At 39.1% G+C, this 23,470-nt stretch overlaps 3 protein-coding genes across 3 annotated transcripts; all 3 read left to right on the top strand.

Annotated features, from left to right (window-relative positions):
- The first annotated feature begins 693 nt into the window (after positions 1 to 693).
- On the top strand, positions 694 to 2,625 carry LOC131456642 (fish-egg lectin-like). Its single transcript, XM_058625141.1, has 5 exons — positions 694 to 801; positions 918 to 1,163; positions 1,407 to 1,630; positions 1,725 to 1,852; positions 2,213 to 2,625. Exons 1-5 carry the CDS (start codon positions 747 to 749, stop codon positions 2,394 to 2,396), a joined length of 837 nt encoding a protein of 278 aa, XP_058481124.1. The 5' UTR covers positions 694 to 746; the 3' UTR covers positions 2,397 to 2,625.
- Positions 2,626 to 4,234: 1,609 nt separating this feature from the next.
- LOC131456643 (fish-egg lectin-like) lies at positions 4,235 to 5,931 on the top strand. Its single transcript, XM_058625142.1, has 5 exons — positions 4,235 to 4,324; positions 4,430 to 4,669; positions 4,908 to 5,131; positions 5,226 to 5,353; positions 5,566 to 5,931. Exons 1-5 carry the CDS (start codon positions 4,273 to 4,275, stop codon positions 5,705 to 5,707), a joined length of 786 nt encoding a protein of 261 aa, XP_058481125.1. The 5' UTR covers positions 4,235 to 4,272; the 3' UTR covers positions 5,708 to 5,931.
- Positions 5,932 to 9,941: 4,010 nt separating this feature from the next.
- On the top strand, positions 9,942 to 11,875 carry LOC131456747 (fish-egg lectin-like). Its single transcript, XM_058625349.1, has 5 exons — positions 9,942 to 10,051; positions 10,200 to 10,445; positions 10,692 to 10,915; positions 11,009 to 11,136; positions 11,475 to 11,875. The coding sequence occupies exons 1-5, from the start codon at positions 9,997 to 9,999 to the stop codon at positions 11,644 to 11,646; spliced, it is 825 nt and encodes a 274-aa protein (XP_058481332.1). The 5' UTR covers positions 9,942 to 9,996; the 3' UTR covers positions 11,647 to 11,875.
- Positions 11,876 to 23,470: the final 11,595 nt, after the last annotated feature.

Below are 23,470 nucleotides of genomic sequence, written 5' to 3'. Positions count from 1 at the left end.
CAGAAACATTGTTATTGAATGTCCCTCTGTGTCAGAGGGGTCTGTAACCTTTAGTGTCAAAAGAGCCATTTTTGACCCCTTCCCACACAAATATAAATAATCTGGAGCAACAAAACGTATTTGTTGAAATGTAGTAATATAAAAAGTGACCCACTGTGAAATGAATAAAACAATGTTGGATTTTATGTAGCTCATGCTTGAGAAAACATGCTGGCATATGTGAATCCAAACATGGACAAGACTCCAAATGTGTACTTCTTTATGTACACATGACTTCAATGTGTTGGGAATGGGTTTCCATATTTCAAAAACAAGTCTATTGAATTTGGGGAGGTTTTTAAATATAGCATTTGACTCAGAAATAGGATGTGACACATTTTTTAGTTGATTAGATATTAAAACACTTACAAAAAGAGCTGCAGGTTGCAGAATCCTACTCTTGCTAAATACCTGAATTTTCCCACCAGATGCCTCTTGTTTGAGAAGTGAAATGTCAAGTTGCCTATAGCAACACACCCAGTTTGAAGGACTGAAATAAATTGTTCATAACTGTCAGTTCAACATAGTAAACTCTGGCGCCATAATGCAAACCACAAAAGCTGTTATTATCTGAGCCAGAGTATATACATACTGTACATTCTGCAGAACCAGATTTGTATGTAAATAAGCATAAATCTATGGTATATAAGCCACGAAAACCAAGGATGTAGGACAACAGACCTACATAGCACAGATACAGAGACAACATGAAAGCTATTGCAGGTTGCCTTTTGCTGGTGTTGTGTTTTGCGGTTGAGTGTTGTAAGTTTCTTGTAAGATTCATTTATTCCAGAATGAATCGTTTAAGGTCTATGATGAGAATTTTATTCTTAAAAGAATATACTGTACCTTTTCATTTCACTTTTTTCTCTTTACAGCTTGGGCAACATGGGAATGCAAAGAGGCACCAAGGCTGTATAGTATCAGACAGATTGATGCTGGAATGGGACAAGTGGTTGCAGCGACAAGATACGGACGGCCATATCAACTAAGCGGAAGGTACTGGTACAGTCTGGGCTTATCCAGCCTCAAGCATGTCAGTGTGGGACCTGCAGGAACGTGGGGATGTGACAGCAGCAACAAGGTGTACAAACTTGTAGGCGGAAACTGGAAAGTTGTCAATGGTAAATATTATTCTTATTTCCACATTAGCAGTGCTGTGTTTATGAGTTATCATTAATGAATGTGATTTGTTTATTGTGTATATCATAGGGCCAGTCCAGAACAGTAGAACAGTCTTTGTTGGTTAATTAAAAAACAGGACCACCAGTTTCACAGTGTTTGTAGCATGTACTGTGCACAAAGAGCACAGTAAGAAAGGCTTGATAACTAAATGAGTCGCACCTATGTATTGTGCTTGTCTTCAGGTCAAACCTTGCAGCAGGTGGATGCTGGAGGTGATGGTCAGGTTGTTGGAGTAGCACCCACCACCAATTACTCCTACTGTCAGAGAGCCAAAAACGCTAGTAGCTATTATGGAGAGGGCACCCTTGCCTGGACTGGACTTACAAAGCCATTGGTATATGTCAGTTGTGGGAAAATGTTCGGCTGCTGGGGACTCGACACAAATAACAAGACCTTTGTGGCAAAGGTTGGGCATTAAAGCATCAGTCAAATCTTTACCAAGATAAATCCTATTCACTCATAGATTACTATAACACACATGTGTATGTTTCTTATGACAGAAAGTCAACTCAACAACCTGTGTAACTGAAGGCTGGACACGTGTGAATGGGCCAACAATGCAAATGATTGAAGTGTCAACTGATGGAGAGGTTTTTGGATTGACTTCAGATGGCAAGGTGTTTCAAAGGTAAGCCAGTTGTCCCTCTAAAGTGTTAGCTGGGTATTTGAAAAGAAATTGTCAGTATTTAAGGGTGTTGCATCTTAGTTTAATATAAATTACTTCAACTTAACGTTCACAGAATAGTCTGTATGTTGAAGAAATTGCAGTGGTGTAATTCCTAAGTTCCTCAGCATGACTCTGATTACAGAACTTAGTGTCTATTCATACAAATATTTGTTTAAAGAAATTCTCAATCCAAACATTATTTTACTGAAAAGACAGCAAAACCGAAATAAAATCAAAGAGAAATTTTGTGATCTTCTGTTGATGGAAACACAACTGTTAAGACGATTGTTTCATACATTTATCTGACTTCTCTCTCAACAGACTTGGCATCACTGATTCACTGAGAGAAGGCAGCAGCTGGAAAAGAATCCCAATGTGCATGCTCATCAGTCATTTGACCTATGATCTGAACCATCTTTGGGTCGTGACCACCTCTGGTTGGCTGTTGCAGTGCACTCAAGAAGAAGCAGCACCACCAGCACCACCACCAGCACCACCAGTCTAACACTGGACTAGTCTCTTCATTCTCAAGAATCACTCGCATGTAGAACTTCTTCCTGTCCGTTGGTGTCGTTTATCCTCTCAAAATGAGTTTTCTGGTCTTTCCAAACAAAATGTACAAAATAAGTACAACTTTGTTTACAATCTTTTAATTCTGGGTTCACTATGATTTAAATGTTTCTGAAACTGAACGTTCAAATCAGGAAATATAATAAAGTTTGATTTCAGCAGCATTTCCATTAAATGTGTCCTCTTGTGTCAGAATCAAAGGTTTTTTTTTCACCTTATAATTATGTCAATGCTACTGCATGTTTAGTTCTTGAGATCGTCGTCAATTCATCTTAAAAACCAGTCTGAACTATTAACTACACAATTTTCAAAAGAGCAACTTAATAATAAAGCACAATACCCCCCAACATCAAAACCTTATCCCAACTGCGAAGTGTGGTGGAGGGGCCATCATGGTTTGGGGCTATTTTGCTGCCTCAGGGCCTGGACAGATTGTCATCATCAATGGAAAAAAATGAATTCCAAAGTTTATCAAGACATTTTGCAGGAGAACTTAAGGCCAACTATCCACCAACTGAAGCTCAACAGAGGATGGGTGATGCAACAGGACAATGACCCAGAGTGCAGAACTAAATCAACAACAGAAGAAAATACACCTTTCGGAGTGGCCCAGTCAGAGTCCTGACCTCAACCTGATTGAGATGCTATGGTATGACCTCAAGAAAGAGATTCACACCAGACATCCCAAGAATATTGCTGAACTGAAACAGTTTTGTAAAGAAGAATGGTCCAAATTTCCTCCTGACTGTTGTGCAGGTCTGATCTGCAACTACGGGAAACGTTTGGTTGAGGTTATTGCTGCCAAAGCAGGATCAATCAGTCATTAAATCAAGGGTCCACATACTTTTTCCACACTGCACTGTGAATGTTTACATTGTGTATTTATATCTAATCTGTTAACTCATTCGTTAATAAACTGTTAAACTGCCTCCCGTCTTCGCTGCCTGCTCTTGGGTTTTATGTAGCTAACGCTTGAGAAAACCTGCTGGCATATGTGAATCCAAAGATGGACAAGACTCCAGATGTGTACTTCTTTATGTACACATGACTTCAATGTGTTGGGAATGGGTTTCCATATTTCAAAAACAAGTCTATTCAATTTGGGGAGGTTTTTAAATATGGCATTTGACTTAGAAATAGTGTAGGTGTCATATGAATAATTTCTGTATTTCATAGTAGTTTCAGTTCATGATTGATTATGTTTTTGATTCATATTAGTTCTGATGATTTAACCACATTTGAAAAAGTTTAGTTAGGTCCTAATTATTAATTAATTATTATGTTCACTATATTTGTGGTACTCAAGCATTGGTATTTAATTTAAAATGTCATAGTTTGTTTCTTATGAGAGAGAAGCAAAGGGGATCTTTAAGGAAGTGCACTAAAGGTGTGGGATGGCTTGAGAGCGAAAGGAGTTTGCGGTTTTCTGACCGTGTTCAGACCATGTTCAGAGGGGATAAGAGTCGATCTGTGGATTTACTTTTCCTTTTGTGGACTTATCCTTTTTTATCAAATAAATCTCTGAAATGTCTTTAATTTACTCAAGCAAATCCAGTGGCCTGTGGCCACACACCCAGTTTGAAGGACTGGCACAATTAATTTATAATTGTCAGTTCAAAACAATAAGCTCTGTGACTCTATGACGCAAATCACAAAAGTTGTAATTGTGACCCACAGCATCCTGCAGAACCAGATTTGGATGTAATTAAGCATCAATCAAAGTGGTATATAAGCCACGAAAACCAGGGATGTAGGACAACAGATCCACAGAGCAATCCAGAGGTGACCTACAGAGCAGACACGGGGACAACATGAAAGCTATTGCAGCCCTTTTGCTGGTGTTGTGTTATGTGGTTGAGAGTTGTAAGTTACTTTTAGATTCATTTATTCCAGAATGTATTGCTGAAGGTCTAAGATGAGGATTTTATGCTTTTTCATTTCACGTTACTAATGACTTTGTCTTTACAGCTACATGGGAATGCAAAGAGGCTCCAAGGCTGTATAGTATCAGACAGATTGATGCTGGAATGGGACAAGTGGTTGCAGCGACAAGATACGGACGGCCATATCAACTCAGTGGAAGGTACTGGTACAGTCTGGGCTTAGCCAGCCTCAAGCATGTCAGTGTGGGACCTGCAGGAACGTGGGGATGTGACAGCAGCAACAAGGTGTACAAACTTGTAGGCGGAAACTGGAAAGTTGTCAATGGTAAATATTATTCTTATTTCCACATTAGCAGTGCTGTGTTTATGAGTTATCATTAATGAATGTGATTTGTTTATTGTGTATATCATAGGGCCAGTCCAGAACAGTAGTCTTTGTTGGTTAATAAAAAACCGGGACCACCAGTTTCACAGTGTTTGCAGCATGTACTTAGCACAAAGAGCACAGTAAGAAAGGCTTGATAACTAAATGAGTCGCACCTATGTATTGTGCTTGTCTTCAGGTCAAACCTTGCAGCAGGTGGATGCTGGAGGTGATGGTCAGGTTGTTGGAGTAGCACCCACCACCAATTACTCCTACTGTCAGAGAGCCAAATACGCTTGTAGCTATTATGGAGTGGGCACCCTTGCCTGGACTGGACTTACAAAGCCATTGGTATATGTCAGTTGTGGGAAAATGTACGGCTGCTGGGGACTCGACACAAGGAACAGGACCTTTGTGGCAAAGGTTGGGCATTAAAGCATCAGTCAAATCTTTACCAAGGTAAATCTTATTCACTCACAGATTACTAAAACACACACATGTATGTTTCTTATGACAGAAAGTCAACCCAGACACTTGTGTACCTGACGGCTGGACACGTGTGAATGGGCCAACAATGCAAATGATTGAAGTGTCAACTGATGGAGAGGTTTTTGGAGTGACTTCAGATGGCAAGGTGTTTCAAAGGTAAGCCAGTTGTCCCTCTAAAGTGTTAGCTGGGTATTTGAAAAAAATTGTTGGTATTTAAGGGTGTTGCATCTTAGTTTAATATAAATTACTTCAACTTAATGTTCACAAAATAGTCTGTATGTTGAAGAAATTGCAGTGGTGTAATTCCTAAGTTCCACAGCATGTTAAGCTGATTGTTTCATACATTTATCTGACTTCTCTTTCAACAGACTTGGCATCACTGATTCACGGAGAGAAGGCAGAACCTGGAGAAAAATCCCAATGTGCATGCCCATCAGTCATTTGACCTATGACCTGAACCATCTTTGGGTCGTGACCTCCTCTGGTTGGCTGTTGCAGTGCACTAAATAAGAAGAAGCAGCACCAGTCTAACACTGTACTAGTCTTTTCATTCTGAAGAATCACTCGCATGTATAACTTCTTCCTGTCTGTTGGTGTTGTTTCTTCTCTGAAAATTAGTTTTCAAGTACAACTTTGTTTAAAACCTTTTAATTCTGGGTTCACTATGATTTAAATGTTTCCGAAACTGAATGTTCATATCAGGAAATATAATAAAAAGTTTGATATCAGCAGCATTTCTATTGAATGTGTCATATTGTGTCAGAATCAGAGGTTTTCTTTTTCAGCTTATAATTATGACAAGGCTACTGCATGTTTAGTTCTTGAGATCAGGGTTAATTCTTCTTAAAAGCCAGTCTGAACTATTCAATACACAAATTCAGAAAGAGTAAAAGACACTTAATAATAAAGCACTAAGAATGTGAATGCAAAAGACTGCAATCAAGATATGTCATTGTAGCTCAACAGGACCAAGAGTGTGAGTAAATATGTACTTTTACTTAGGTCTAAACTCCCTACCCCCAACCAAAATGCACTGAGGCATAAATGCTTTTGAAATCAGTGTTAAGGTGTTTAATATCTTGACGTAATTTACAACACTGACATCCTATTCTATTGAAGACCTGAAACTAGTGATTAACTCCATAAAAAATGAGTCGCCCTGCATTGTTTACACTGAAGCAAATTCAAAGCCTAGCTCTCCTGTTACACACAGTACATATTGAACAGGATGGCTAATGTAGGCTATGCAGTGTAAGCTCAGCTACCCCATTTTTTAATCATTCAAACCACAACTTAGCTGTTGATGTGTTCTGCTTTGTTGTGCTTAACGTTTCAATGTTTTATCCGTATGGATAATATCAATGTTACATTTACTATTAGGCATATATGTCTTGCAATTAATGTTATCGTTTTATCAGTGGTAAGGTCAATAGATTCATTGCTGACACAATAACAACATGTAATCAGCATCGTCAAAGACTGATCTTACACCAACCACAGACTGTTCACCCAGCCAAATTTTGCAAGGACACTGCACTATTAAGTCTAATTTTGAGCCATAATCAAAAGGGAAATGAAACATTCTGTTCTAATTGCGATTAGCGACTAATCTGATCTAATTTGTTCGCAGCACTCGTGCAATTGTAGGCTGGACATATGTTCTGGGACCAAGAATGACAATGATTGAAGTGTCAGGTGATGGAATGGCTTTTGGAGTGGGAACAGATGGCAAGGTATACCAAAGGTAAGCCATAAGTCTTTCTCGATTTTATAAAACATACAACAGCAGCAACTCAGTACTTCAAAAACATGTGTTGGAAATCACAAGTCAGCATGTTAATGCGATGACAGTGGTGCAATAACTGAAGCATTGTTTTTAAGATAAGATAGGATAAGATAGTCCTTTATTTGTCCCGCAGTGGGGAAATGTGCATTGTTACAGCAGCAAGACAGTAAAGATAAAGATAATAAGTAATAAACATGCATTGCCAAAAACGAAAATTACAATATACTAAGATATTAACACTTAGACTATAAAAAATTAGTGAAAAATAGAATGTTGAATGTACATTATAGACAGCAGAATATACACAGTATGTACTTGAAATTTACAGTATAAATATGTATAGGTATATTGCACTTGTGAAAAATGTACAGTATATTGCACGTGGAAGGGAGGAATGAGGAGCCTGGTTATGTGTGGTCTACTGCGAGCAGTGTTTGTTGTACAGTCTAACAGCTGAAGGAAGGAACGACCTGTGATACCGCTCCTTCAGACATTTAGGATGTTTCAGTCTGTTACTGAAGGAGCTGCCCAGTGCTGTGATAGTGTCCTGCAGAGGGTGGGAGAGATTGTCCATCAGAGATGATGGCTTGGTAGCCATTCTCCTCTCTCCCACCACCTCCACTGGGTCAAGGGGACATCCAAGGACAGAGCTGGCTTTTTTTAATCAGTCTGTCCAGCCTCTTCCTGTCCGCAGCTGTGATACTACTGCCCCAGCAGACCACTCCATAAAAAATGGCTGATGCCACTACCGAGTCATAGAAGGTCTTAAGGAGTTCTCCCTGCACCCCAGAAGACCTTAGTCTCCTCAACAGGTAGAGTCTGCTCTTACCCTTCCTGTAGAGCGCAGCAGCATGATCAGACCAGTCCAGTTCTGGGTCGTGACCTCCTCTTAGTGACTTTAGTGTGTCCTGCACACACTAAAGTCATCAGTGTATCCAAGCTGCCATGCCTTCAAACGTCAATCTCTATTTTCATTTTCTGCTGTATCTAATCAATAATCTTGTCTAAGTCAGAGTATCGCTTATCTGGGAATCATCAAAGATTTGTCAAATATATTGTGATTACCTTCTAAATGATTAAGTATTAATGCACAACATTTCTCATTTTACAAAATATAAGTCAACAGTTGTGCACATTTCAAAGGCGATGAGGACAACAGTGCTAAATGATGTCAGGCAATTAGCTCCTCCTCACAAACTATTAAAACAATTAATGACATAATTATGTTGGACAAAGGGCTGAATGCATAGGAATCTGTAGCTTGCATAACTTCCTTTCTCTTGGTGTACTTTCTTCTACTTCAATAAACGATATTGAAGGCAAGTTAATCTGGCTTCTGTCAGGTTGCATGTGGTTCTTCCAAACAGAATGTAAGAAAGTGTGACAGTTCAACACTTTAAATATTTGGTATAATTTTCCTACAATTGAATGTTCATTTATTGCTTATAATGGAATCCCTTAAAGTGGCCATAGCATGGCCCTATCTCACTTATATGTGAGATACGGAGGTGTACTTACTACTTACTTAAGTCGTTTTTATAGTCAAAAACCTCCTAGTCGCTGCAAACGAGCCGATGTAAATGTCTCATCACTGACGCTCTCGTCAGCCGCGCTGTTTCAGACCAAAACCACACCCGCAGAGCACGGACTGTCTTGTGATTGGCCAGTTACCTGGAAGTGACGTAATTGGCATGTCAGCTCTCAGACCCGCAGCTCCCCCTCTGGAAAGGCGGATGCATGGCTAGCAATTATCAAAACATTGAGTAATGCCGTCGTCACGACCCCTCGCCATAATCCCTTACGCATTTGATCCGGAGTCTGACCCAGAGTCGGAAGACACTGTGTCAAGTGAACCACCTCCATCGCAAAGCCCGCTGCAGGACGCCTGTAGCTCAGATAACGTTGTGGTTACCGAGATGTTAAACACACATGCAAATGAAACCCAAGCGTAGCGTGTAGCTTAGCCTGTAGCCGACTAGCTAATGCTAAACGACAGAACAAGCACACAAAGACAGTTTTACAAACCGTAAATATTGTAATATGCACTGCTCCTTCCTTTAGGTGAAGTTTTGTGCTGCGTCCTGCTTTATATTGCCTGAATTTTGTGTAATAATCCTCCGTGAAGTGGTTGCCGCATCCATGGAGGTATTTGGGAAATGTAGCAGGGACATTCCCATCAAATATGAAAGATATCCACTGAGCTTTTTTTTGCTCATTGGCAGGGAGTTGTGGAGCGTCTGGTATTGTTTATCACAACCCAGAACAGAGCAAAAACTCGCTGAACCTTTTTTCGATACGCTCAGCAGCTACAACAAGAGTAGTTCTTCTTCTTCTACGGTTGAAAGTATGTAACCGGATGTGCCCGGACTCTAGTGCCCAGAATAGGAGGCGTTGCTGTTTATAGTAGTGGTGAGATTCGCCAGTGATGTAATTAGTCAACGGAAGTGCCTTGCCGCTTTGTAGAGCTCAGGAAAACAATAAAACTCTGCACTCTCAGCAGTGGCTGAACTGATTGTTATGGACTTTTAGGGCTTCATAAACAAGGTAATGGCGCAGATACACACCCAAACGCAGCGTTAATTGGCACTTCCGGGCTATGGCCTCTTTAAACATATGTAAACAACCTTAAACTGGGTCAGGCGGATAATGACATACATCATTTACCACAATGACTCTCTAGCCTTGCTAAATACATGGATTTTCCCACCAGAGGCCTCTTGGATGAGAAGTGAAATGTCTTCAACTTTACTCAAGCAAATCAAGTTGCCTATAGCGACACACCCAGTTATATATGAAATGAAATAAATTGTTCATAATTATCAGTTCAACATAGTAAACTCTGGCTCCATGACACAAATCATAAGAGCTATTATTATTTATCTGAGCCAGAGTATACACAAACATCCCTGCAGAACCAGATTTGGATGTAATTAAGCATCAATCTATGGTATATAAGCCAAGAAAACCAAGGATGTAGGACAACAGACTGACATAGCACAGATACAGAGACAACATGAAAGCTATTGCAGGTTGCCTTTTGCTGGTGTTGTGTTCTGCGGTTGAGTGTTGTAAGTTTCTTTCAGATTCATTTATTCCAGAATTAATCGTTGAAGGTCTATAATGAGGATTTGATTCTTAAAAGAATATACCTTTTCATTCAACTTTTTTCTCTTTACAGCTTTTCATTTCACGTTACTAATGACTTTGTCTTTACAGCTTGGGCAACATGGGAATGCAAAGAGGCTCCAAGGCTGTATAGTATCAGACAGATTGATGCTGGAATGGGACAAGTGGTTGCAGCGACAAGATACGGACGGCCATATCAACTCAGTGGAAGGTACTGGTACAGTCTGGGCTTAGCCAGCCTCAAGCATGTCAGTGTGGGACCTGCAGGAACGTGGGGATGTGACAGCAGCAACAAGGTGTACAAACTTGTAGGCGGAAACTGGAAAGTTGTCAATGGTAAATATTATTCTTATTTCCACATTAGCAGTGCTGTGTTTATGAGTTAGCATTAATGAATGTGGTTTGTTTATTGTGTATATCATAGGGCCAGTCCAGAACAGTAGTCTTTGTTGGTTAATAAAAAACCGGGACCACCAGTTTGACAGTTTCACAGTGTTTGTAGCATGTACTGTGCACAAAGAGCACAGTAAGAAAGGCTTGATAACTAAATGAGTCGCACCTATGTATTGTGCTTGTCTTCAGGTCAAACCTTGCAGCAGGTGGATGCTGGAGGTGATGGTCAGGTTGTTGGAGTAGCACCCACCACCAATTACTCCTACTGTCAGAGAGCCAATTACGCTAGTAGCTATTATGGAGTGGGCACCCTTGCCTGGACTGGACTTACAAAGCCATTGGTATATGTCAGTTGTGGGAAAATGTTCGGCTGCTGGGGACTCGACACAAATAACAAGACCTTTGTGGCAAAGGTTGGGCATTAAAGCATCAGTCAAATCTTTACCAAGATAAATCCTATTCACTCATAGATTACAAAACACATACATGTATGTTTCTTATGACAGAAAGTCAACCCAGACACTTGTGTACCTGACGGCTGGACACGTGTGAATGGGCCAACAATGCAAATGATTGAAGTGTCAACTGATGGAGAGGTTTTTGGATTGACTTCAGATGGCAAGGTGTTTCAAAGGTAAGCCAGTTGTCCCTCTAAAGTGTTAGCTGGGTATTTGAAAAGAAATTGTCGATATTTAAGGGTGTTGCATCTTAGTTTAATATAAATTACTTCAACTTAATGTTCACAAAATAGTCTGTATGTTGAAGAAATTGCAGTGGTGTAATTCCTAAGTTCCTCAGCATGACTCTGATTACAGAACTTTGTTTAAAGAAATTCTCAATCCAAACATTATTTTACTGAAAAGACAACAAAACCGAAATAAAATCAAAGAGACATTTTGTGATCTTCTGTTGATGGAAACACAACTGTTAAGACAATTGTTTCATACATTTATCTGACTTCTCTCTCAACAGACTTGGCATCACTGATTCACTGAGAGAAGGCAGCAGCTGGAAAAAAATCCCAATGTGCATGCCCATCAGTCATTTGACCTATGACCTGAACCATCTTTGGGTCGTGACCACCTCTGGTTGGCTGTTGCAGTGCACTCAAGAAGAAGCAGCACCACCAGTACCACCAGCCTAACACTGGACTAGTCTCTTCATTCTCAAGAATCACTCGCATGTAGAACTTCTTCCTGTCCGTTGGTGTCGTTTATCCTCTCAAAATGAGTTTTCTGGTCTTTCCAAACAAAATGTACAAAATAAGTACAACTTTGTTTACAATCTTTTAATTCTGGGTTCACTATGATTTAAATGTTTCTGAAACTGAACGTTTAAATCAGGAAATATAATAAAGTTTGATTTCAGCAGCATTTCCATTAAATGTGTCCTCTTGTGTCAGAATCAAAGGGGTTTTTTTCACCTTATAATTATGTCAATGCTACTGCATGTTTTGTTCTTGAGATCGTCGTCAATTCCTCTTAAAAGCCAGTCTGAACTATTCAATACACACATTCACTAAGAGCGCAGTAAGAAAGGCTTGATAACTAAATGAGCTGCGCCTATGTATTGTGCTTGTCTTCAGGCTCAGATACACTAGTTTGGTCCTTGTTAGCTCCAATAGAGACCTCATTTTAACTAGTCAAGCATCTATAACTAAAGTCAAAGTCAGCTTTATTGTCAATTCTACACATATACCAGACATACAAAGAATCGAGAGGACGTTTCTTATTCGCCTGCCGTGAAAACAGTTAAAGTGCACAGGCACAACAGATGGACAGACATTTCCTAATACTAAATAACAAATAACAATACAAAAGATATGTTTGTACTGTAAAAGTAAATAAATAACAGCCGGTATAAACAGTGTAACGGTATAGTGTGTGTGTGTGGGGGGGGGGTTCAGTTTCCTGACAGCCTGAGGGATGTGGCTGGGGGTGGAAGGGGAGAGAATTTAGCTTCCTGACAGCTTGGTGGATGAAGGTTTTTGTGAGTCTGGTGGAGCGGGCATGGAGGCTCCTGTACCATCTTCCAGACGGCAGGAGGGTGAACAGACTGTGAGCAGGGTGACTGGCGTCGCTCACAATGGAGGTGGCTTTACGGGTGAGGCGGGTGGAGTATATGTCTTGTAGAGAGGGGAGTGGGGCACCAATGATTTTTCCAGCTGTATTCACTATGCGTAAGTGATCTCCTGCTGTGCTCAGTACACAGCTCAGTACAGCTCCCGCCCCACACAGTGATGCAGCTGGACAGGATGGTGCCCCGGTAGAATGAGCACATGATGGTTGGGGGAGGAAGTAGCTCCGCATTGTCGGGAGAGCGAGGGGGCGCTGCGTCCAAATGCGCCGCCATCTTACGTTTTGTAAACCCAGCGATTTGAAATCGCAGACCTTGTATTTCTTCATTTTCTATGTATTTAGTCCATGGGCCAGACCAGATTTTGGCACAACTCAAGGGGGCAAAATGGCATGAAAAGGTTCATGTCCACAGGTGATATTTTGGTATGATGGCAGTTATCAGCACAATTTAACCACCCCGTACAGAAAATAGGCCTCCAGGCATGCATGTATGGAGTCACCCTACAGCACCCCCTACTGGCCATAAACTGCTATAACACAAATGTCACAATAAGAATATTAATCGCAATTTCACAAATAATCACTTTCTGTAGGGCAAAAAAATTTGGTTTGGTTTTGTTTTCCTTCATGTTTTTGTATATAAAAGCGTATGCTTAGTGTATATATGTTTTTCTTCTTTCTACCCCTTTTCATTCTTTTCATTTTTGGGGGGGAATTGTTATTGTCATTTTATATGTTTCATTTTTGAATGAACTAATGAGCTGCAGGTGAGAGGAAGGGGCGTGGAACCCCAGGTAAGGGGAAGAGGGCAGGATCTAAAATGACAGGAGAGTTAGTGAAAATTTAAAACTTAAGTAAGTGATTCCCCACTCATGCTTGCATGGTGGGACATGGACAGCAAATGTGCTTGGGAAAGTAATAAAAACTAGAACATTTTGGGCGAAATTTCGATCGTACCAATGTGGTCAGGTGCACTTAAGCTGGTCATGTATTTTTTTCCCATTGCTGTGTTGAAGGTGGTCAGTGTCGGTGTGATGTGCCTAATAAAGGAGGCAACTGTTGGGTGGAATGAACCTTTAAAACTTTGACGAAGTTGACAAACGCCCCCACTTTTGTGATTGTTCTCAGCTCTCACCACTTAAACGGGATGCAATACACACTCATTATAAAACAGAAAAGATTTTAAAAAATAAAACACCACTACGTCTCTACATTAAACTGACACTGTGAAGCTGCAAATTGGGCTGGGTTGTGATCTTTTTTTTTTTTTTTTAGAGTGTCCCTTTTGGGAAAAGATCTGAGGACAATACATACAGTACTTCCTCGAGGAACACCGCCTTACCTGTTGAGTCACACTGCAGCAGACAATGAAATTATAAAAGCATCTTGCTTAGCCGGTATGTCTTAAACTTGAAACAGACCTTAGCTAAACTTGAGTAGGAACACGTGGTGCACAAAATATTTATTTCAAATGAATTCTACACCCATTTCAGGTATTCTGCTACTCTATTATTGTGGTGGTGCTGGTAAATTACCTTACATCCACACCCATGTTTTGTTGCACTGCTGGCTTGACAATCTTCAATGTTAACAGAAAGGGGGGGGGACCTTCCATACAAAACCTTTCAGTACAAAAGACCTTCAGTTGCTGTGATGCAGTGGGTCAATACATCAAATAGAGACATTTTTGGCCCAACATGAAAAATGTATAAAGCTGATTTCAAAATGATTAATTTTACTAGCTTACAGTTTTGTCTGTTTGCTTTTGCGTCATGTTTTTCAGTGGAAGTGCATAAAAAAGATTTTAGCAGAAGAGGGACCGACTCAGAAGTGTTGCTCCATAGCACTTTCTTACCCTTTAAATCCCTGACAGCACAGCTCTCACAGGTAACACCTTATCATACATCTGTTTCACCAATAGTTTCTCATATTTTTATTTACTTGTCACTTATAATGTTCCATGTTTTTCAGCTTTTAACTGTGTTGTGCACCCCCTTTTGTCTTATAATAGTGTCCCGCTGCTGCTGTGGGCCGGACAAGTAAAATAATAGCATAATAACGTATAAACAACAAGAACCCCAATGTTTTCCCTTTGTTTTATATTTAATCTTTTCACAAAACATATTTGAGAAAAACCTGAAAATGTTAGGCTTAATCTCACCATTGACACATGCGCATTGCAATTTACAGATCACAGTGGCAACAAAAAGGTACAAAACATTTAGCCACAGATCTCTGGAACTAAAAATTCTAGTATTTCACATATGATTAGAACATGTCAAGATCTAGAAATGATTTTACTACACATCTATGTAGTATTCCAAAAATAACAATGCGACCCCAGGGGACAAATTAAGAATGACTGTATGTTTAATTAAATAATTGCAGTTGATTATCTTCAACATAGTGTTAACTTTCCTGCTCTGCTTCTGGACAGTGGTCGGGGGGAAAAAACTGAGAGAGGAAACTTCACCTGTGTTTGTCCTATTATTACATGTCAAAAACCTTTAACGAGTTCAACTCATTAAAGGTTTGCCAACATAATTAAAATTCAATTAAATCACTCCACCTCAAATGCGGATGATCACGTTACGCCCTGTGTCAGCTGGGACACAAAGGAGAGTGCAACCTGGCCACTCCTGGCCATTTGACAGACATAAAAAACAACAAAGCTAGTGGTGTCTGCCCTTTGCATTTAGACCCTGTACTTGGTGTATCTCAGATTTTTTCTGTTCTGTTCCCTTCCCACGAATCTGAGGCCCTATCAACACGGAAACGCTCCGGAAAAAAAAACTTTTCCTGTAAACATGGCACCGTTCCAGGAAATGTCTCCATCCACACGCAGCGCCCCAAAACGACTCAAAGGATTTAAATACTGCACACATAGGGATATGACATGTTTGTCAAAGACAATATGAGTAATGTAATTACAAACCACTTTGTTGTTCTGTAACCACAGGGTATGGTGGCTGTCTCACACACAGCCCAGTACACACCCAACAGCTTACCAGCCTCTCTGCTCACTTCTGTTATTGTACCTTCAGGTTATTGCTTCGTGTTAAGTGAAATGCATCCCACACTATGAACTGCATAACAAAAGTTATATTTCAGATTTGGGTTTCCTTGTGTTTTCTCATTTAAAGAAACGGTGATAAAGACTAACTTTCGTTGCATCTATTCAGATGTACTGTAAGAGGAAATGACCACACAGGGGTAAACATCGGACCAAAACTGCTGTTGCACTTGGAACTTTGGGATAAATTGATGAGTATTGGCACTTCTCAAAGCCATTTGTTCGAACCCTTTGTTGACATGATTGTGAGTAATCATGTGACATGGCAATTTAGAGAAGGAGACCAGTGGCAGAAAGCATGTCTTTACTGTAAGTATAATAACATTAATGTAAGTAATTTGGCAGTTTATTTTCAGCTAGTTTACATCGTAACAAAAGGTAACAACCCATGCATTAAAGTAGTGTTTCAGTACCTATGATGTTTTTCTTGTGCTGTACAATTAGTTTTTTTCTTTATTTGACTAATGGTTCATTGATGTGAGATATTATTTATATTACCGTTTTGCATATAGTCTGCCTGTTCGTTTTAAAATATGTCCATACATAACATATTTGATTTCCTCGACCATTAAAGAAACAGTCGAGATGTTTATACAAAAGGATTTGGTGAGTGATTTCAGGATGATGATGAATATTTCAGATTTGTCACTTTTCAGTTTGTAAAAGCCTGTGTGTGTCCAGGATTGTATGTCAGTGAGGGCAGTTTGATAGTGTGGAGAGAGTGATGGATTTCGATGATATGTTGAGCATAACAGTGGAAATGAAGGCCATGATAGAATATGATGTGTCCAGGGGGTAAAAAAAAAAAAAGTTTGAAAAAAAACGTGCACTGGTCAAAGGCAAAGGAGAATAGATTTGTTTTTAAAAATGGATTTAAAAACTGAACGTGAGATGAGGTAAGGCAAAGCAAAAGCAGGTTTAACAAGATTTACAACACCGCTGTACTGAGAACTCTATCGAGTGGCTCTTTGGCTCCCTCTGTAAAATCCACTGCTACTGGGGGTGAAAATTCACTATGATTTTAATCTGGACAAATGGATGGGCTCTGAATAAATGCTTTTTTCAACGGAGGCAGATGACTAAGATTAGATCTGTTCTTTCTAGCTGAGACTTTGAGAAATGTATTCTTGCTTTTATTACAGCTATCTCTGTCTTTCCACTCTGACTTGCTGCAGCCATGTGTGTGATCAGATCATCAGCTGCTCTGATCAGTGGTTCCAAAATTACAGCTGAAGCTCAGAGGGGATCAGGGTCTCACGGTTGCTTTTGAGACAGAGTTTAAATGTTTTTACATTTAAAAGTAAAGCACAATAACTTTCTGCCTCCGTGTCTGAACAGAGAGCCGATCAGCTTGTTCGTCAGCCAGACATCACCAGCTGTATCATCAGATCTGGAAATAAATACGCTTAACTAAATGTCTGATTGATGCATGTCCTTGAGTTCATGGGAGTTGCTTTTTTCACATGTGTGGCTTGACAAGTGTCAAAACAAACATGCTGAACATGTTTGTTCACTGTTTCAAAAGGAACAGTGCTGCTTCCTTGAGAATTGCCCGCCCCTATCGAGGACTCTGCCCAAAAGCGAAACCTACCAGACTTCGCTCCCTCAATATTGGAATGTCTACAGATTGAGAGATACAGAAGCACACTTGACATTACTCAAAATAATATTTTAGATGTAGCATTTCATTTTTTTGTTTGTTTTTTGTTTTTAATACATGGCTGTCAAAATGTACTCAATCCTAATTTTAGAATTGTTTCATAAGTTCTAGACATGAAATGTAAAAAAAAAAAAAAAAAAGTCAAAACATGCATTTGTATGAGTTGCTGAGGTTTGTGTGTTCAATTGACATATGACATATTGTGATGAAATCAGGGACGTGTCAGTCAGATTTAACAAGTATCTACTTTCTGCCATGGGGCTCGCTGCATACATGCACACGTGCAAGTGTGTCCTTCTCGTGAATAGATGGAAACAAACCTACGCCCTTGAGTTACAGAAGGAATGTCAGTGTCTGCCAACTTTATCTTTTCAAAAACCTGCCTGTCTTCTAAATTGATTGTTTGTGCATCTAGGTTATGACTGACTGACACATCTGACATAGCATCTCAATTATGTACAAACATAACTGAGTGTTAAAGTGCAACTTGAACATGTACATGACTATATGCAGCTCATGTTAATGACCCAGTTCCTGAAGCAATGCCTCAGTACGACTATATAGGGCAGGGGTGTCCAAACCTTTTTTAACAAGGGCCAGATTTGAAAATATGAAGATTCCTGGGGGGCAATTGTCCCTTCGGACAGTAAAAGTTATATACAAATGCACTGTTTTGATAATCATTTTATTGTCATTTTCACAATTATCATTTGTAAATGGCCATGTAACCAAATCAAAGCCACGCAGGAGCGAAACAATTCTGCCTTTCTTTCACACAACATCATCCTAACATAACAGGAACATGTGTCCGTCTTCTTATGCTGAGCGAACAAGGATGACATGTAACTGTGGCCGTGCGAACATTTTAGTGACCACAGTGACCTGTGACCTCCACCCCCTGCACAAGGCTCAGTGCTTTCAGAAAGCTAAGGTTTTTGTTTTGTTTTGTTTTGGGGGTTCTCTGAATTTAGGGTGCCACAAAATTTGCCTCCATTGCTCCATGTGGGTGTTTTTTGCTGCTACTGCATGAAAAATTGCCCATGGCAATAATAAAGGTAACTTTGAGTTCTGTAAATCAGCTTCATGTGCCACCCGGATTATCCACCAGACAAATGACTTAATTATAATCGTTCCCAAAGTAGCAACTCTATCGAGTATTGACTAACTTACTAATTTCTTGCTAATGACTTAATAATTAAGGAATTTAATGGAAGAACTATTGGAATTTTACAAGCATGTAGATGATATTTAAATTAAAATCCGACTACAATACAAATCTTCACAACCTTGAAATGCCCCAGAGATCAGTTACAGACTGAACAAAGACGAGAAACCTTGATGCGAACTGATGCGAGTTGTTCTTTTCTTTTTTTATTTTGTAAAATAAATTTCGACTTAGAAAGCTTTACTTTTGTTCAGAAATCTGGTAGTTGCAGTTTTTGTCCTTGATTTAAGTTATCTGCATTTAAATCTCCTAAAATACATTAGCCATTTTTCGCTCATATGTTAACAGTGCGTGACTGAATAGATCTGAAAGTAAACAAATGGACTCTCTTCAAGCTGCCCAAGCAGGAACTCTGTGTGTGACTCCACCCCTGGACATCTTGTTTTTTTCTTGCCTTGTAAAGCAATCAGCATTTGCAATGTTGCAGCACTGGATTTTTCTTTTAGATTTATCTCTCTACTTCCTTCCCCGGCTAAAACGTGACCTCAAATGGCATACGTATATTTGCATTTGACGCATTTGCTTCAGGCAAGATAAGGCCCAGGGTTGGGGTTAGAGAGCCACAACCTGCACATGTTAACTGAGAGTAACTCTGAAACCTCCCGTCTCTTTTTAATCTGAATCCAAATTTGCATGTGTTGTGTTTTATTTGCATTTTTAGTTTATTTTAGACAGGGTTTTAACCACCCTGTATTGTATTTTACTGTTTTATTTACATCTTTTGTTTTATTTTCCCTTTGAGCTGCAATCTTGTAACCTTGTATGAAAGGTGCTACACAAATAAAGTTTATTATTATTATTATTATTATTATTATTATTATTATTATTATTATTATTATTATTATTATTATTATTATAACATTTTAATTCACTTTAAATCAGGTTGTATTTTGCTTGACAGATGATATTTTTTTCTTGTTTTTATGTTTACATGAATAGTAAACTTTAATTGGTGGAGGGGTGGCTTGTTTGAATCCCGGAAAGAGAAGTTGGTCGTCTCCTCATCATGTGATGATTATCTGCTGCTTCTACGAAGCAGACTCGCCTTCACATGTATTAGTCGCCTGTTACTAGCACACTAAAATTAACTCAAAAAGGTTAAATGTCAATACAAAATAAAATAGAGAGTTTTGTTTGTTTATTTTAAAGTGTATGTGTTGGATATTGAAGATGGACCTTCTGGGCAGCAGATTTGAATGAGGAAAGAACTTGTGTGCATATGAACACAGTGTCGCTTCTTATTTCTCTGGCATCCATGGGCTCATGCATGGTTTTGAATTGGGGTTGTTCTTTTAAGGTGGCCGCTGTACATATCTGTCACACTGTGTATTATCTTTCTAATAAGTGGCCACGTGCACACCTTATGAGAAGATAAGGTATCACGCTCATTCAAACTGAGGGCAACATTTGATAGAAAACACCTCTCACATACACCAAGTTTATTTCCCATCAGAACAATTTATCTGTGACTATTTATCCCAGGTATATCCTGCCACCCACATTTTTATTTTACAGAGATAAATGCATCTATAATGTTGATGTGCTATAACTAACATTTATAAGTCCATTCTTCACGTCACGTCTACAAAAATGACTCCCCTGAGGTTCTCAAACATAGGGTTGCACAGTCAGCACCGAAATGGAACAATACCTCATGCAATCACACTTCATAAAAGATAAAAGGTGTGATAAAAGATACAAAGCAACATTTCATCTAAACCTTCCACGCCCTCGTTTATGAAGGTGGTGCGATTAGGCTGAGATAGTTTTCTGTGTGCGTCACATGAAGCTTTCCTGGCACCGATGCCGATTGATGCTGCAGCTTAGGTGTGGTCAGCATTTGTGCGCTCACCCTTTTTGTTTCTCATTGTCTGTTGTCGTTATATAAATGGCCTTGACGACCGCGCAAAGCTGCTGTACACTACGGTTGTGCCATTCACACCATCTTTGTTTCATACCCACTCACAGATGGTTTCATCTAATTGAACTTTGTTTGTTTTTTAGCTATTGTTTTCTGCATGTCATTTTCTTGTTCTAAAACATATTCGACATAAAAATGTCATATATTCATAGAAGTCTACCCCTGTGCACTGCTACTGCAGATTTTTGAGATGGAGTGAAATGTCGGCCTCCCCCTTCCTCCGCACCACAATATCATTCATACAATCGTCATCATTTTAAGGCAAATGGCATCATTGTGTGGGCAACAATGACAGAGCTAATATAGACTGTAATACCTCTGCTGTTTCTATAATCAACTCTCAAACACTGTGACCTTTGCACTTGACCCTGGCTCTCTTAACCCTGGAGTGGAACCCTAAGTACTGCTACACCAGGGTTATGCAAAAAATGCTCGAGCATTACATGCAAATGTTGCACATAAATGTACAACGCCTACTTTCGAGCACATCATTCCAATCCAAATGCCAGTGATCACAGAATGTGCCGGAGATGTAGAATCTAGAACAACAGGTGCTCGAAGACTTTGGCACAGTACTGCGTATGACTGGAAACGAGTCGCGCACATCTTTAATCATACAAGACTCACAGTTTTGTGACAGACAGCACAGTGTTTGTATCAGATGCTGATTTTGCAACACTTGAGGGACTTTTATGAAGAGATAGATGGTGAACATATAAAAAGTAAAGCATGCAATAAAAAAATACATTTAAACATTACATTTTAAAAAGGAAGGAGGACTAGACGTGTGTGCCGGTTTGCTGCGGAATCAGCCAGGATTTGGTAGCTCTTCAAGTGGTCAGGTAGTTAGTTCCAAGATTTAGCTCCTTTTACAGAAAAGGCTGTTAAAAAAATAACTTGATGCTGCTCTGGTGGATCTGCTGTAGCTCTGTAGTCTATGTGGGCATTTAAACTTTTATAAACAAGCTTTATGTAGTGAATCTTTTTGGCGTGACTAAATAGCCCTAAATATTTCACCTTGGTCTTCACAAATTCAATCAAATCCGATTGGAAACATTATGAGTTCTTTTTTTTCGCTCAGGTGTGTTTATATAGTTGGTGAAACTAAAAAAAAAGATTTTCATCAGATTGCCTAGGTTGTGCTGAAAGACACTCTATATTGCACATTATATTACCCTCTGTATATACTACAAGAGTGTTTGCACTAAACTGTGCATGTATTAGGTTAAAGGTGAAAAAAGCATTAGAGTCAAAGGGTAACAAGTGTTTAGTCATATGGTGTAACTACAGCGGTTATTTTGTGTTTCCATTAGCAATAGTAACCTGGTACTTTGTCTTTAGTACCTACTCTGGCGAGGTTTCAAGCAAGCTGAGGCGATAAGTGTTATTTTCTATTCCAGCTCCTATACTGTATATATACGGCTACTTCTGCTCTCACACAATGATTTAACTGGCCATATTAATAATTCTGATATAAGATATTTACGCGTGTATCCAATAAAGTATCCAATATCCTGATTAGATATAAGTACTGCATTGCAGTTTCAAAATATATTATGCGTTATATTTAGCTAGAATATTTACAGTAGCAAGGGAAAAACTCTTCAAACTTTAAAAGACACTCAGCCCTCTAGTCCTAATTCATTGATTAACACTGTTATGTCTCGTCTCCTTCCCATTCAAACATTTCAAGGTGATTTCAAACGTCAGTCTTGATGGAATCAGGACATCATGAACATCATCAGCTATTGATCACCTGTCTGTTCATCAGCAAAGAGGGCAGACAGAGCATGTGAGGTGCGGTAAGTGTGCCATTAATCAAGGAGACACACAGGGAAAGGACCAAACATTCACTTTTGTAGAATAACTTCCCTAAAATAACCTTTTTAGTTTAGTACAACAAAATGAAAGAAAAGGTCTAAATAATATGTGGAGGCCATTTTTAGAGCCAACTGATGACAGATGAAAATCCACATGAAAAACAAACCTGGAAAGCTTCAGCAAAGACTCCTTTCATGTGAACAAAACTGAGCTTAATTCCTTTCCTGTGACCTCACTTGCTTTTCTCCTCACTGACCGAAGACAGAAATACGGTACTAGTTATAATCACAGCATTGCTGTATATAAACTACCTACTGCACTGTAGGGAGATTCACTGGAGCAACAATGTGATGACTTTTGAGCGTACGAACAACATGCAGTTACCAATGTTCACCGCTAGGGGGCAGTGGTTTGTTTCATTGTAACGTGCATGCTCTGTCCTCCTGTTAGTTTTCCAAAAATAAAATCTGGTCAAATCCATGACAATTTGATATAGATATATATATATATATATATATATACATACATATATATTTGTTTCTTAATTTTTCAATAAGGTTTCATGTTTTTACCTTCTTCTTTTTTTTAAATTGCATTACATGTGGACAGTCTTGTACATTTCCCTCAAAATGCATATTCATTAATAGTAGGTTGTATGTATCAAGAGGGTTTTTTTTAATACTTTGTATTTTGTATAGTGTCAAATCTCTCGCTGTGGATCACTGTTGCCTTGCCCAGGGTTACTGAATTACTGATTACTTGTTGTTTTTTTCTCTGTCTTTCAAATTACTGACTCAAGTCTGTGTCTGGACTGTCTGTTCATGCACAGATGGCGAATAAACAGCTTGAATCTTAAAGTAATAATTGTCCTTTTTTTTGTTCCTTTCATCATTTTATGCCCCTTTAACAAATTGATTGATTATCGTTTTCAACTTTGTCTTTAACTTTCTTTTTAATTTCTCTCAGTCTCTGTGCAGCACCAAAAATCTGCCTTTGTGTATGGAAAGAGCTTTAAAAGCTTAAAATGGTTAAAATACTACTTCACTAAAGTAGTATGTAATAGAGTACTTATCATGTACTTGTACATATTAGTTGCTGATTTTAATCCCAAAGAGTATTTCAATTAGTACTTTTGAATGAAGGATCCTTGTTCCATGACTGTCATGGTGCCAGTAATACTGCAATAGAGG

This window comes from Solea solea, chromosome 3 (genome assembly GCF_958295425.1).
Source record: "Solea solea chromosome 3, fSolSol10.1, whole genome shotgun sequence".
Lineage (NCBI taxonomy): Eukaryota > Metazoa > Chordata > Actinopteri > Pleuronectiformes > Soleidae > Solea > Solea solea.
This window is presented reverse-complemented; position numbering and strand designations above follow the sequence as displayed.

What these genes read in the sequence shown, in the direction of transcription:
- LOC131456642 (XM_058625141.1), top strand. Translation starts at nt 747, where the DNA reads ATGAAAGCTATTGCAGGTTGCCTTTTGCTGGTGTTGTGTTTTGCGGTT. An exon ending in ACAAGACCTTTGTGGCAAAG is followed by an intron (nt 1,631 to 1,724) that starts GTTGGGCATTAA and finishes TTCTTATGACAG; the next exon opens with AAAGTCAACTCAACAACCTG. An exon ending in GATGGCAAGGTGTTTCAAAG is followed by an intron (nt 1,853 to 2,212) that starts GTAAGCCAGTTG and finishes CTCTCTCAACAG; the next exon opens with ACTTGGCATCACTGATTCAC.
- LOC131456643 (XM_058625142.1), top strand. Translation starts at nt 4,273, where the DNA reads ATGAAAGCTATTGCAGCCCTTTTGCTGGTGTTGTGTTATGTGGTTGAG. An exon ending in ACAGGACCTTTGTGGCAAAG is followed by an intron (nt 5,132 to 5,225) that starts GTTGGGCATTAA and finishes TTCTTATGACAG; the next exon opens with AAAGTCAACCCAGACACTTG. An exon ending in GATGGCAAGGTGTTTCAAAG is followed by an intron (nt 5,354 to 5,565) that starts GTAAGCCAGTTG and finishes CTCTTTCAACAG; the next exon opens with ACTTGGCATCACTGATTCAC.
- LOC131456747 (XM_058625349.1), top strand. Translation starts at nt 9,997, where the DNA reads ATGAAAGCTATTGCAGGTTGCCTTTTGCTGGTGTTGTGTTCTGCGGTT. An exon ending in AAACTGGAAAGTTGTCAATG is followed by an intron (nt 10,446 to 10,691) that starts GTAAATATTATT and finishes GCTTGTCTTCAG; the next exon opens with GTCAAACCTTGCAGCAGGTG. An exon ending in GATGGCAAGGTGTTTCAAAG is followed by an intron (nt 11,137 to 11,474) that starts GTAAGCCAGTTG and finishes CTCTCTCAACAG; the next exon opens with ACTTGGCATCACTGATTCAC.